This window comes from Apiospora marii (assembly GCF_038362585.1).
Source record: "Apiospora marii strain CBS 49790 chromosome Unknown utg000013l_segment0_segment0, whole genome shotgun sequence".
Classification (NCBI taxonomy): Eukaryota; Fungi; Ascomycota; class Sordariomycetes; order Amphisphaeriales; family Apiosporaceae; genus Apiospora; species Apiospora marii.
In genome coordinates this window covers 674222-689139 of record NW_027117384.1, presented here as the reverse complement: position 1 = coordinate 689139, position 14918 = coordinate 674222, and the positions used below count along the sequence as shown (strand labels likewise).

Below are 14918 nucleotides of genomic sequence, written 5' to 3'. Positions count from 1 at the left end.
AATTAAAGTTACTGGACTGTCTTCTGTTTTGTTCAGCCATTCTTTTCCTCGATCAAGGTTTACGCTTTCTGCGCTTTGTCCTGTCGCTTGTGCAACGATGGCTTCAAGTAAGTCTGCCTCTCGCCCCAAACCTGGGCGCAGTCTGTCTGTCTCCTCTTTTCTATCCCTCCTCAAGTTCGACAGCGACCCTTCCTCCGATGCAGACAAGCGAGCTGCCTCGAGGTCTTTTGCAAAGAAGGACCCCGAACGCAGCTTCACCTTGCCAATCAATAAAGACGACCCCGTCTTGAGCCGAGTCGTAGAAGCAGACAACCCAGCTGCTGGCGACTCAGCCAGCTCTGAGCCAGCGCTCATGCCTCTCACAAAGACTCGCCAGCTGTCGAAGCGTAACCGGCTGTCTATGTTCTTCCCCTCACTGATCACTTCCCCCGTAGAGCCAGAACACGGCGAGAGCGTCCACCGGAAGCCGATTCCCCCAGACTCGCCCCTGAAAAAAAACCACTCCAACCCCTCAACAATACCCGAACGGCCAGCTACGAGTGGGCACATGAAAGACTGGTTCTCGCCCGACAAGACAGACTTCCGAGCGAGCGAGACCACCTTGAATGATGTCCACAGCGATCGTCAGCGGGTCTCCTCGGGCTCTGGCGACTCAACGCCGCCAGGCAAGACGAAATTGCAGAAAGTAGACAACTCGGTGCCTCTTGAACCCGACCAGCCACCGCCACCGCCACCGGGCGCAGCCGACACGCCGGTGCAATCAACAGAATCGAAGACGAGTAGAAAGTTGACTAAGCGAAGCACTAGCGGGCAGCGCTCGCGGCGGAACTCTATGCAAGACGACGCGCATAAACGCTCATCAAGCTCGCAGGCAGGTGCCAACCTTATGCCTCGACAGCAGTCCCCTGTCCCAGATGCCCGAGGAAGGAGCGTCTCGGCACAACCGCCTGCCGAGAGAAGATCAACTCTTGCGGTGACTACGCCAACAATGGCCTCTCGTCCTGGCTCGAGCCATGGCAGCCAGAGCCCGCCGCGAGACGCAGAGAAGAGGGGTCGGTTGAGAAAAAGCTGGCTTCCAGGAGGTCGATCCAGATCAAACTCGGTGGACTTGAGGAACACGAAAGGTGCAGCTGCATGGATCCTTGGCCAGCCCAACACGGACTACAACACCACCATCCTCACGAACGGCGAGAAGGTGCCCGAGCTCTGGAACGACGCTGGGACGATCTTGGTCTGCCTGCACCCCAAAAGCAGTGGGCTCGGCGCGTCTTTCAAGGTGCCCTCTTTTGTGATAGACTACTCGCTTGTCTTTCAGGATATCCTCGCGGGCGACCTGGACCTGGACCCGCTCTCGCCCACCGGCGGCAACCGGTCCTTCTTGGGCCAGGACAGTCTTTCGGCGGCCGATGCTGCACGCAATTATGTCCAGTCACCGCCGCCGGAGGAAGACGACAATGGAGACTCACGTCTATATGTCCCCAACGTGTCTCTGCCAGGCCAAGAACAGAACACCACTCAGCAGGATGTAGATCGACTGGTGGCCATTCGAAACATGTTCGCATTCCTCACTGGGCAACCGTTGGTTTGCACCAAGGCGCAACCCACCTTGTTCGCCGTGCTTCTGCGGATTTCGAGCTTACTGGGCGAATTCGAATTCTGCAACGAAGACGGCTCAACTTTCGGTGCTTCAGTAGAGATGGCTTTCTCATTTTTCATGGAGAACATGGCCCTGGCCGATGTGAGACATAGCAGAGAGAAGACCCTGGAGGCGCTTGTCCTGGGAGAACGGATGCGGTCATGGGATCTCTTTAGCGAGGCATTTGCTCATGCTGTCGGAAAGTACTCGGCCATTCGTGACCTGAAGTCTCCGTTATGGGAAATGGTGTCAGCCCCCACGCGGCAGAGGCTAGAGCGTGCTCATCTGGATCTGGTTAGCCGCCAAGCCAGCGTCAACAACCGCCTAGAATCGTTCGAGTTCCCATCCCTCTTCTCTGGAACCGCGAACTCGACGTCAATGTCCGAATATAGGAATGTCAAATACGGCGTCTGGAGGAAATCCTTTGGTCGCATGAGGCAATTCGTGCTGAGCTACTACAAGACCAACTTTGGCAGCTGGCCTCCCAAGGCCCGCAGCAAGAAGAATCCCTTCTCTGAAAGTGGTCTGAACAGGTTGGTCCTCAAGATCTTGTACTCGGATCTCTGCGCTCTGTACGACTTGATCGTCGATCGCGAGTCGATAACCCCACGGGTCATCGACCAAACTGCCGATGATGTTGAATCGGATTCATCAAGACCCGAGATGTCGGCTCTCCGAAAAATCCTTACGGAATACGACACTTCATCGCCGCCTGTACTTCCACCAATACCCTTTGATATTCCCCGGGTCCCGGCCATGCGTTCGATCAAGGAGAATTTCCACGACCTGCCACATAAGGAGCAGGCAAAATTGGAGAGAAACCTTCAAAGCTACGAATTTCTTCTGATCCTCAACAAATCCTACGACTTTGAGACATCTACGTTGAAGATACCGTTCATCAAGGAGTTCATGGAGTGGGAGCAGAAGGAAGCCAAGGGCAAGTCGGTTCCCGAGATGGCTGATCAGCGCATTGGATATTGGCTATTTCTCTACGTTGTGATCCAGTCTCTCCCCATGCTTGTTGTCGATGCGCCTGGCCTCAAGTTCACCGAGGGCGTCGAGTACTTCTTGTGCCAACCGCCCAAGGGTCATCCGCCGTGGATGGGAGACGCGCCGGAGGTGCGCAAGAGATGGTACGAGGTCGCGGGCGGTGCTGGGTTTGTCGAGCTGAGCGCGGATGCTGTCGAGTTCTCGGTCGAGGGCATCTACCACCGAAGCCACTGTTGGCTCGCAGCCAAGCAATGGGAGACGAATGCTGCAGCACTGCCACCGCCCCCGGAGGATGGTCTTTCGCCACTCCAGGCACCCCAGTCCGTTTTCGAGGATCTAGACCCTGCGAATTCGCCAGGCCGCAGCGAGTCTCCTCACCTGATGGCGCCTTCGCCCCAACTGCGACCCAGATCTCACTCGCCAGCGGGCAAACCGGGTTACCGGTCCAGCATCGCTCTGGGACTTGAGCCCGTGCCCATGCCAGCCAATGGATACTCGAGTGACCACCGGACCTCGAGGATATTCAGTGCCGGGGAGTCGTCGCCGGCTGGCAGGCCTGTCAGCATGATGATGATGAACCGAAGCAGATCGTCGGGCAACCTCCACGGCATGGCAGGATCCCCCACTCTTGCATCACCCGACCGACAGGGCTCCCAGAGCGGAAGCACATTCGACGATATCCTCAAGGATATGGACAACAAACCCAAGAAAAAGAAGACGTTTTTCGGATAAAGGGAGACACAACTGGGACAGAATCTTGGGTATCTGGGGGTTCAAAATTTCTTTTATTCCATATTGTACTACATATAGCGGATGGAGCGTTGCTGCATAGTCGCCATTCGACATTGGCGATCTAATAGAATACATGCATTTGCTTTTTGTCATTCCATCTCTCACTTTCTTATCTCGGTATATTTTACGTGACCTACTCGGTCCCCATGACTGCCTATCGCACAGTAGCATACATCATGGTCTTTGTGCAGCGATCGACCAATATTAGGGCCATCTGCTGTCACATATCATTTCACTGGCAATGGGGCGTTTGCTTTTTTTTTTTTTTTTCTGCACTGGCTATCGTTGGTCAAGGTAGCGAACCAATTGCCTGCCTTGCAGGATTTGGTGTCATCATGGCACTTCCTACTAGTATACCTCGTGAAACGTCAATCTATGGCGATTGCGAAACTAGTCTTCCGAATTGAGTTTCTACATCTGAGGTAGTAAGGTATGTATGTAGTGCATCAATGTATAGTAAGTAGTAGGGAGTTACATCACTGCAGGTTACAGATTGGACGATAAGCAACCGCTGCCGGAGGGTGGCAGTCAATGTCGAGGTTTCCGCCCCAAGTCCCTGGTCAGTTTCAGCCAGTCAGCGGGCGCGAGAAACGAAACTTGGGATTTGTTTCCTCATTCAATTGTTCGTTCACCGATGCCTACTTGCCTAGGCTAATCCGGGGAGAGATTGGGTGAGCACCCGGCAGGCCTCCAGGACCAATGGTTAGGCCTGTTTTGGAGGACTAGCAGTGATAGGTTTGCCTGTCCCAGGACCAAGCCTGTAGCCCACTGACGTCCCGTGCAAGGTGCACCTGTCCCTGTCGCGCCTGGCCGCCTGGTACTGACTGCTGCGTCCCGCTTAACGTTTGCGAGCCCAAGTTTTTTGGGACAGCGCCATCGAACGAAAAGTCCCGTGTGATGGATGTCTTCTCGACTTCACAACTTTCAAGTACCTGACTCTCGGCATCGCACGCCTATGATCGATATATATATATATATATATACATATACACACAAACACACAGCATACAGCATACATGCGCATCACTTCTCTTCTCTCGCCCCCCCGGCTCTTTTCTTCGAATGTTTTCTCTGCCGCGTGCTCTGACTAGCACGAGACCCAGCCAGCCAGCTGAGCGCGTTTCGCCCTCTCGCCTGCCTTGACGTTACCTTTGCCGAATTTGGTAAACAGGAACCACGGCAACCAGGGATCACCCCGCCGTCCGATCTTCCCTGCCATCGAAATAGTTGCCTGCACACATAACCTACCTCACCACTCACCGAGTCGGGCGCTTTTTCATCTCCTCTTACCTATTCTACTGCATAGCCTCCACCGTATAGCTCCCCGGTCGGTTTCCCATCTTCACTCCCCAAAGCATTGCTCTCCAGTCGCTTAGACGCCGGCTGCTCGACCCTGACCTCTTGCAGTCGGTGAATTACAACATTGGCGGTTTGGCTCTTGATTGCTTCCAGCCATAGGCCTAGGCGCGCTGGTGAGCCCAGTCGCGCCCGTTTGCGACTCCTGCCCAATGGATGACCCGGCAGAAGATTCGCAGGCTACTCAGCAAGGTGCGAACTGAATTCCCCACTGCGTCGCATTGCGTCGCATTCCCCCGTGCGCCTGTCTAATCCTCCCTTCCTTAGCGACGCAGACTGCACTCGATCCGCGGCGGCTGGGGAAGCAAAACTCGGGCTTCTCTGACGAAGACATATCCGACATTGTCTGCCTTCTTTACCCAAACTCGGAAAATGCCAGTCGCGAAATTCAGAGGATAGCCGACTCGCCAGAGTTCAGCCCGCACATCACGGGCAGGTACGCGGCCGATGCGATCGATTCGGATCTATATCGCGAAGATGGGGCCCGCGAATTCGGCCGCACCCGTGGTCTGGGCGATCATGCGATCGTCCTGAAGCTGTCTTCCGTTGTCAAAAGTCCGCATCTGGGCTTCACCTTCGGTCGCAATCAAACACGATGCGATATATGCTTCACCCACGACCCACACCGGAGGCTCAGCAACATCCATTTTCGCATCTATATAAACAAGTACGGCGTCGTACTACTGGAAGATCAGTCCACGAATGGCACTATTGTCGACGACATCCTGTTGAAGAAGAAGAACGCGGAGGATGGGTCAGGCGCAGTTAGGCGAACGCTGGAGAGCGGTTCGACCGTGAAGATCTTCATGCACCAAAACAACGACGACTTGCAGTTTATTGTCCGAGTGCCGCGCCGAGATGATCACCTCGAAGCAGAGTTCCAGAAGAACCTCAACAACTATCTGAGGAGACTACAAAGTCAGGATCCAGACCGGACAATCATAGCCCCAAACACTGCCCCTGGTGTAAGTCGTCCCCGTTGTGACCCATGACACAACATGTCGGTTTTGCTAAACCGCTGATTAGGCCAAACTGATGCCGCCGCCCCACCAGAGGCGTCAACAACGAAGCCCAATCGATGAGACGACTCAGCTCAACACGGAGCGCTTTCCACGGGAATGGCGTGGTGGTGATAAGTACAGTCGGGTCGGCGTCATCGGCAAAGGCGCCTTCGCAACTGTGTACAAGGTCACTTCAAAATACAACGGTCTGCCGTATGCTGCCAAAGAGCTTGACAAGCGCAAGTTCATGAAGAACGGTATATTAGATCAAAAAGTCGAAAATGAGATGAAAATCATGCAACGAGTACATCATGTAAGTCATGCCATCCCCGCCCGTTTCTGCGCCAGCGCGCTGACTGTAATCAGCCGAATATTGTGCAATATATCGAACATTTCGACTGGGACACCCACCAGTTCTTCATCGTCATGGAATACGTCCCTGGGGGTGATCTCGGCAAGCTAGTCCAAGAGAATAACGCCATCACAGAGCCTTATGTTAAAATCATCGCGAGCCAGCTGGTTGATGCCGTCGGCTACCTGCATGACAACAAAATTACGCATCGCGACGTCAAGCCAGACAACATCCTGGTAGAATCGACAAACCCGGAGCTCATCGTGAAACTGACCGACTTTGGCTTATCAAAGATGATCGATACTGAGCAGACGTTCCTGAAGACATTCTGTGGCACTCTGCTCTATTGTGCCCCTGAGGTCTACTCCGAGTACAGCACCTACGACGAGAATGGCCGCAGGGTACGTCGTCAGGACCGGAAGCCCGTCAATAGGGAACGATATGATCATGCGGTGGATATCTGGTCCCTCGGAGGCGTGCTGTTCTACGCTATCACGGGATCGCCCCCATTCCCGGTGAAGAATGGCATTAGCTACACCGAGCTTCTGCACCACATCATGACTCGCCCTCTAGATACGCGACCGTTGGTTCAGCAGAATGTCTCCGCAGAGGGTATCGATTTCTTGCAGAGGATGATCGACCGGCGCCCCGAGACCCGTGCCACAATCCAAGAACTCATGGCCCACCCGTGGCTTAACGAAACTGCGAGCGAGTCCTTTGATGAGATTTCCGATGACGGGCTTGAGCAGGGTGCCTCTCAGCTAAGCCTCCACGATGGGCAACACAGCGCAGGACTTGCCGAGGCTAGCGCGTTGCTTGAACCCCTCCCTGACTTCACAATGGACGAACTCGCGCAACTCGAGGACGTCGAGGAAGATAAGGAGAACTACACGTTCGAGGACAACCAGGCCGCCACCGAACAACTCTGGGGCGAGGTGAACAACTCGGCGTTTGGAAGCTCCGGCGCCGTTCACGAGTCGAGACTAAATCTTCCACTATCTGGAGTGAGTGCGGGGGAGACGGAAATCATAGGGGGCACCGAGATCCTGGACAGCTTTGATTCCGACGAGCTATCCACCCCACGCCAGCCCAAGCTGTCTCAACCCCGTGCCATCTTGTCCTCCGACGACACGCTATCTATAGGCAACTCCCGCAGTATGGCGCTAGGCGCTGGGTCTCAGAGTCTAGGAGGCGCGGAGTCCATCCTGGAGAACCTGAACATGAAGTCCTTGGCCCGGACCGAACCGAGCTTGCGAATTGAAGGCGGAGACCTGAGCACGAGCAAGCGGAAGCCCGGATATGATAGTAGTGATGAGTTTGACCGTCCAAGTGCTGCTCTTCGGCCCTCTTTCAAAAGGATCAAATCAAAGGAAGACGACGACTCGGAAGAAGATGCAGTCGAGAGCGAGCTCGGTTTGTTTGCCAGCGTTCCTCCGATCATTAGAAGTGAATCGGGGAGGCAAATGGACTATCCTCTCCACAAGACAACCTTCTGGGACAGCGCCGACAGACAGACGTGGCACCTCGACTACCCGGAAATGACTCATTTGCAATATGCAGCCTTCACGGAGGCCGTCCAGAAAAGGAACGAGGACTTTAGCCCAGGAAAGTCTCCTCTTTGGGACCTCGCTATGAGATACTTTCCACCCAAACGGAACAAGCCTCTGGGGTCGACGATGGCCCCCCAAGAGACGCAGCGTGCGCTCCTACGGCGCGATAGCCGATCTCTTGGTCGGTTCAGAGACTGGGACGCGCCTCAGGCAGACCCGCTCGCTCTGGACGACGAACTAGCCTCGATACCCAGTACCCTCGCTCCCGACAGTCAGCTGTTGAACGCAACACACGAAAGTGAACCACGCCGCAAGACGGTGGCTAGATTAGTTTCAACGCCGAAGTCGGGGCCGATGCCTGGCTCGTTGATCGGTGGCATATGCCTCTCGATGGAGGATCCAATCATGTCGTGGGGCCGAGAGCGGGACAACACCGTTGTCTACCAGTATCCGCTGGAGTCCAAGGTGCCCAAGTATGCTTTCCGAGTAATGCTGTGGAGAGAAGGCTACACTGGGTCCCCGACCGACTTCCGGCCCTGGGGGCGTAGCCGCTCGGCTGGCAGCGCAACATTGCGTGCGTCCCCCGAGCCCGAGTCTTTTGCCTTTTACATCTCCACCAAGGCGACCAACGGCTTGCGCATCAACAACAATCCCCTCCAGCCGAATGAGCCGAAGAACCCCAAGGCTCCGTCCAAGTATTGGATGAAGCTACATCATGGTGATACCATTGTTTTCTGGGGCACCGACGACGTCCACAACCAAGCCAAGCTGGATTTCGAGTGCTATTGGGGCGGTTCGGCTACGCGACGTCCGGCTGACGAACCACCAACGTGTGTGCCTGACGGAGTGGCTCGAAAGCTGGACAGCACATGGACCCGAGCAGAGAAGAGTCTCCACGCCGACCGCATGAGGGCGGAGGCAGACGCCGATCACGAAGGTCGCATGCGGGATATCTCACGGGAACAAGAGCGCAGCAAACTGTTCGAGAGGAGGCGCGCTGAGGCGGTAAGAGCTCTGGCTTTGCGTGCCAGCAGACAGCCTTCGCCTCTTGGCCCGCCCCCTTTTGGGAGGGCCATCCCAAGATATCGGCAAAACAGCCCAGTTGTCTACAGCAACGTATAGATCTCCCCTCCCTATTTACGGGTTACGTGCCCCTTAGACCCTTGTTCGTTTCCTTTACTATCCATACCTATAGATGCATAACTTGGGCCAAGGCATCTTTATATATACTAATCGGCGATCTGTACCACCGGGGCGGAATACGTTGCCGCGGGTGGTGGCGTTTACTGGGTTCTGGCTGCTTCGAATGAAAGAACGATTACGCTGTATGAGGAGATCTGAGGAGGAGCTTGGAAGCATAAGCAAGATGCTACGAGACAGACATCATCTCGTGATTTTCGACAATTGCTAGCTGGCATGAGCCCAGACGATACAGGAAAGTACTGGGAAGGAAGCAATATGGGAATAAATGGGAAGAAAATCACTTTATTAAACTAACTTAGCTAGCTTTATAACATAAAAGTAAATAAATTAAAATAGTTATCTTATATTATTATCCCTTTTAAATAAAAATAATTAATTATAAAACTATAAATAAAATTTATATATTATATAAATTTATATATTATTAAATAAAAATAATAAGTTAGGAATAAAAAGGTAGGCACTCGCTTTTAAAATTGAAACAAAGGTCGCAACTTCCTCAAGGGGTAAAAAAAAAAAAAAAGAAAAGAAAAGAAAAGAAGCAGGAGGAACAAAAAGGAATAACTCGCACCTGGCACCTACCCCAAAAAGAGAATTGCCCACTACTGGAATCGAACCAGTGATCTCATCATATCGTTGGTCGGTCGCGCCTTCCGGAGAAGATCGTGATTTCCCTATTACTAGTGATGCGCTTTACCACTAAGCCAAGCGGGCTTTGGACGTTGAGGAATTGGCCTGACAGAAAGAGTCAAGTAGGGCAGCGGAATTACGGAGATTCTGGGAGGAAAACCGGACCGGGGTGTGGGTGGGTGGGGGGTCATGTCGGCTTGCTTGAGGTAAGTGCCCAAGATCCATACCGTCTGTGCATATGAGGTATGTAGCACGGCAAGCACGCATAACCATTCGGGCAAAAATTAGAATCCGTGGAAGGAGTCCCTAAGAGAAGAAGCACTGGTGTATTCTGCTAACTCCATCTCCAGATCTTGCAAGCCCCCATCTGAAAAAGGAGGAAAATGCCAGACTTGGATGTCATTAGTTTTGACGCCAGCTGTATTTCTAGGCTGTTTACCCCAAGATGCTGGGATCATGCGTACAAGCCACCGGCGCATATCCCCAGCACGCATATTAATACAAATAGATGGAGGCTGTTGGCTGGTTTGGACCATATCGTTCATTCATCCATCAAATTTCTCCTCTAAAACTCATTTGATTAGAGTATACAGTTGCGAAGCCGAATGAACTTGAGCTACGACCAAAGACTCAGGAATAGTCCTAAAGTATAAAATGTCACCCAGTACCAACACCCCCGCTCTCCGCGCCCTCCAGGCCACCAATGCCGCGGTGCTCACCACGACGGCGGGCCTCAACCTCGGCCTCTCCTTCTTCGTGGTGCCGCGCCTGCTCGAGTCGCCCACGCCGCTGATGCTGCGCCAGTGGGGCCGCATGTTCGCCGCCACGTCGCGCTTCTTCCCGCCCGCCATGATGGTGCCAGGCCTCGCCCATGCGGCCCTGGCGTACTACTACACCGTCGCCGCCACCACCCGGGGAACAACCCAGAAGGGCGCCGCCATCTGCAACGCGGTCGCGGCCCTGGCGGCGCTCAGCGTCATGCCCTGGACCCTCGGGCTGCTCGCGCCCATCAACGAGAAGCTGCTGCGGAAGGTCGACGAGGCCCAAAGCTTGGGGGCGAAGGAGGTGGAGGAGAGGGAAGTCGGCGTCGAGGAGGAGGAGACGGCGCATGCGCTGGTTGACCGCTGGGCGCTGTTGAATCTCTATCGGGGTGGTGCTGTGCTGGTGTCCGGGTGTCTGGGGCTGTATGCTGCGGTGTCGTATTGACCAGCAAGGGCTTTGGGCTTGCTTACTTCAATGGCCATTGAAATATGAGTATACCTACCTGTTTTATAATTGGCATAGACGCTACCTAACTACTGGTTCTACATGCTTCCAATCAAGTACGAGTAGCTATGCTGCGACCACATACATGCAGATGATCACCTTACGATACTTGAACGCAAGTCAGTAGCTTACCATTTATTCAAGACAAAGCAACACACTATAGAGAGTGTGGTAATACACTGCATTGCCATAGGATACTGTCTCAGTTCTCTACTTCTATAACACCCTGAGCGTCTGTGTCTTGCATGCCAAGCTATGAATATTTCAGATGTAGATGGCCTGGTCGGCACTGATCGGGCTGTTCCCCAGGTGGAGGACCCCTGGTTCCACTGCCTGCTGCCATGCGCCTATAAGATCGGTTGGTGGACGCGCGGAAAAGCTGATCCACCCACAGCTGCACTCGCCCACCTTTTTAGTGACCTTACCCGGAAGGCTAAGAGGAGAGGCCCCAAGCTCCAACCAAGCTCTGGAAGCAAGCTGTCCTCAATTGGAAAAGGGAATTTGAAGCCAATTCAATTCACACGTCAAGTCAAGTCAAGTCGGTTTCCGAATCCACTTGGCCCGACCTCACATCCCCAAACCACCCACCAAACAACACCAATCTACTCCCGCAACGGTCCAAGCCCTGGTTGCCTCGACTTCCATGATCACCATAACTCCCTAATCGCTTTTTTGTTCGAAGGGAACAGACAGCTGCGATAGATCAATCATGGCTGTCGCAACCGCCTCTGACCCCAGCCCCATCCAGGTGTTGGCCGACGTGGGCAAGAGCAAGAGTCTACGCACTCTGCTGAGGGTCCTCATTCTCTGCTTTATTGCCGGCGCTGCTGTTTCCAGCCGTCTGTTTTCTGTCATTCGTAGGTCGAGCCCAATTGCCCACTCAAAACGCCGCATGGTGTTAACTGCTGCGTGTGTGTGCGCGCGTGTAAATGTGTGCTAACCAAATGCCCACCATTCTAGGCTTCGAGAGTATCATCCACGAGTGTCAGTCTATGCCCCCGTTCCTCCTTCCCAGACCGTACCTAGGAGCGCCCCCCCCCCCCCGAGTCTCCTGCGGTACCGGCCTACAAAATGCTGACCCTGTAGATAGTCGACCCGTGGTTCAACTTCCGAGCAACAAAGTACTTGATCGCCAATGGGTTCTACGATTTCTGGGATTGGTTCGATGACCGAACATGGCACCCTCTGGGCCGAGTCACCGGAGGAACGCTGTACCCCGGCCTGATGGTCACCAGCGGTGCCATCTACCACGCCCTCCGAGCCCTCACTATTCCCGTCGATATCAGAAACATTTGTGTCTTGTTGGCACCTGCCTTCTCTGGCTTGACTGCCTTCGCCGCATACCTGTTGACCAATGAGATGACCACCAACACCTCGGCTGGTCTGTTGGCCGCTGCCTTCATGGGAATCACTCCCGGTTATATCTCGAGATCCGTCGCTGGTTCGTACGATAACGAGGCCATTGCCATCTTCCTCCTGGTCTTCACCTTCTACCTGTGGATCAAAGCCCTCAAGCTTGGTTCCGTCCTGTGGGGAGCTCTGTGTGCTCTCTTCTACGGTTACATGGTGGCCTCGTGGGGTGGCTACGCATTCATTACCTGCCTGGTGCCCCTGCACGCCTTTGTCCTCATTTGCATGGGCAGATACAGCACTAGACTCTACGTCTCCTACACCACTTGGTATGCCCTGGGTACCCTGGCCAGCATGCAGATTCCCTTTGTGGGATTCTTACCTGTTCGCACCAGCGAGCACATGCCCGCTCTCGGTGAGTACCCTGCCGTGTAGCAAAGCACCCGGAAAAGGCCGCTAATCATTTCACCAGGTATCTTCGGCTTCCTCCAGTTGGTAGCCTTCATTTACTATATTCGATCCGCGCTTTCAGGCGCCCAGTTCAAGGCCTTTTTGTTTGTTGGTCTGGGTGCAGTCTTCGGGCTTGCGCTGTTGGCGCTTGTCGCCATGACTTCGGCCGGCTACATCGCCCCCTGGTCCGGCCGATTCTATTCGCTGTGGGACACTGGTTACGCCAAGATTCACATCCCCATTATCGCCTCGGTGTCGGAGCATCAACCCACAGCCTGGCCTGCTTTCTTCTTCGACCTGAACATGCTGATCTGGTTGTTCCCTGCCGGTGTCTATCTGTGCTTCCAAGACCTCAAGGATGAGCACGTTTTCGTCGTGGTCTATGCCCTCTTCGGAAGCTACTTCGCTGGTGTGATGGTTCGACTTATGCTGACTCTCACTCCGATTGTGTGTGTTGCCGCTGCCATGGCCTCCTCGCAGCTTCTCAGCACTTTCCTGTCGGTCAAGTCCCCTAAGGTCAAGGACCCCGAGCAAGAGGATGCCACGGATAGTTCTTCCAAGAAGGCCAAGCAGAACACTGGCAGTCTCCGCAGCGCCAACTCGCCCTACGTCGGTGTCTACAGCTTCTTGTCCAAGGGGTTGGTCTCAGGCATCATGACCATCTACCTCCTCCTCTTTGTGCTTCACTGCACGTGGGTTACGTCCAATGCGTACTCGTCTCCCTCGGTCGTTCTCGCCAGCAGAATGCCCGACGGTAGCCAACACATCATTGATGACTACCGCGAGGCCTATCAATGGCTTCGTCAGAACACCAAGGAGGATGCCAAGATCATGTCGTGGTGGGACTACGGCTACCAGATTGGTGGTATGGCTGACCGACCCACCCTGGTCGACAACAACACCTGGAACAACACCCACATCGCCACTGTTGGCAAAGCCATGAGCTCCAGCGAGGAGGTCAGCTACCCCATCATGCGCCAACACGAAGTCGACTATGTCTTGGTTGTCTTTGGCGGCTTGTTGGGATACTCGGGTGACGACATCAACAAGTTCTTGTGGATGGTGAGAATTGCCGAGGGCATCTGGCCCGATGAGGTCAGCGAGCGAAAGTTCTTCACTCCCCGTGGCGAGTACCGTGTTGACGGTGATGCCACCGAGACCATGAAGAACAGCTTGATGTAAGTTTTCCCCCTTGCCGGCCTGTAGTGGCAGTTGACTAATGAGCTTGAATAGGTACAAGATGTCCTACTACAACTACCACACCATGTTCCCTCCTGGACAGGCCCAGGACCGAGTCCGTGGTGTTCGTCTCCCCGACACTGGCCCCGTGCTCAACACTCTAGACGAGGCCTTCACCAGTGAGAACTGGATCATCCGTATCTACAAGGTCAAGGATCTCGACAATGTCGGCCGTGACCATGCTGCGGCGGCGTCGTTTGAACGAGGCCACAAGAAGAAGAAGGCCACTAAGAAGCGAGGCCCAAGGGCGTTGAGAGTGGAGTAGGTGATCTATTGCATGCTCAAGGTGGCAGTGAGCCCTAGATAATCAAGCCTCTTATATATTATGTATGACGTGCCTCGGCGATGGTTGACTTGAGTTGAGAGAACAAATGACCAACGATAAAGGCATTTGTATTTGTATGTAACATTTATCAAACAAAAGCAAGGTGCCAAAAATAGATTATCTTGACTATTGCCTGCCTCTTGTCGCTCCTAAATACTGATGGTGTGATGGTGTAGTGATGTTCGTCATGCTACTCATGAACTGCGCGTGCCCTGCCCTGCCCAAGCTTCATTGCCTCCCCCCCCCCTCCAGAACGTGTTGCCTGGCCTCTCTCTCTCTACCTGTTCTTCAGGCCGAACAATACAATTCTGGGCCTATGGATGGATTGGGAACAATCCATGAGCCTTCCCTGACCTAACATGTACCTAGATATGCAAATATATCACCAAAAGTTGATTGATTGTACTCTGAAGGAAGGCCCCATGCCTCTCCTCCCCGTAGAAGCCTAGATGCAACAATGTCAAGCAACAGAACAATCGCCGATTGTCCTACAAATTTACAAGACAGGCAACAATTATCACACTGTAGTCCTGCTCCATTTGGCCTTTTTGTGATTGAAGCTTACATTCAACTGTAGCATTGACATGTAGTGCCTGTCCCACATATCCTCCCCAGCTCTGACCTGACTTCTTGATCCTTCATTCCTTCCCTCCCACTACTACCACCACCGCCATCCAGCTACTTGCCCTCAACCTTCACAACTTTTCGCAACTTGACCCAAGACACTTTGCGTCTTGGTTCATTCCGCGCCCGTCTGGGCCAGTAGCTTGGTCACAAC

The 14918-nt window shown here is 53.8% G+C and overlaps 4 protein-coding genes across 4 annotated transcripts; all 4 read left to right on the top strand.

The window, feature by feature from the left end:
* Positions 1 to 97: 97 nt before the first annotated feature.
* PG985_015363 (uncharacterized protein) lies at positions 98 to 3358 on the top strand (the record flags this gene model as incomplete). The annotated part of the gene is made up of 1 exon (XM_066835129.1): positions 98 to 3358. One exon carries the CDS (start codon positions 98 to 100, stop codon positions 3356 to 3358), a length of 3261 nt encoding a protein of 1086 aa, XP_066676332.1.
* A 1568-nt stretch (positions 3359 to 4926) lies between these two features.
* Positions 4927 to 8799, top strand: PG985_015362 (uncharacterized protein; the record flags this gene model as incomplete). Its single annotated transcript, XM_066835128.1, has 4 exons — positions 4927 to 4966; positions 5042 to 5739; positions 5801 to 6088; positions 6142 to 8799. 4 exons carry the CDS (start codon positions 4927 to 4929, stop codon positions 8797 to 8799), a joined length of 3684 nt encoding a protein of 1227 aa, XP_066676331.1.
* Positions 8800 to 10164: 1365 nt separating this feature from the next.
* Positions 10165 to 10716, top strand: PG985_015361 (uncharacterized protein; the record flags this gene model as incomplete). The annotated part of the gene is made up of 1 exon (XM_066835127.1): positions 10165 to 10716. One exon carries the CDS (start codon positions 10165 to 10167, stop codon positions 10714 to 10716), a length of 552 nt encoding a protein of 183 aa, XP_066676330.1.
* Positions 10717 to 11485: 769 nt separating this feature from the next.
* On the top strand, positions 11486 to 14080 carry PG985_015360 (oligosaccharyl transferase STT3 subunit; the record flags this gene model as incomplete). The annotated part of the gene is made up of 5 exons (XM_066835126.1): positions 11486 to 11687; positions 11737 to 11760; positions 11867 to 12541; positions 12599 to 13754; positions 13810 to 14080. 5 exons carry the CDS (start codon positions 11486 to 11488, stop codon positions 14078 to 14080), a joined length of 2328 nt encoding a protein of 775 aa, XP_066676329.1.
* Between the last annotated feature and the right edge of the window lie 838 nt (positions 14081 to 14918).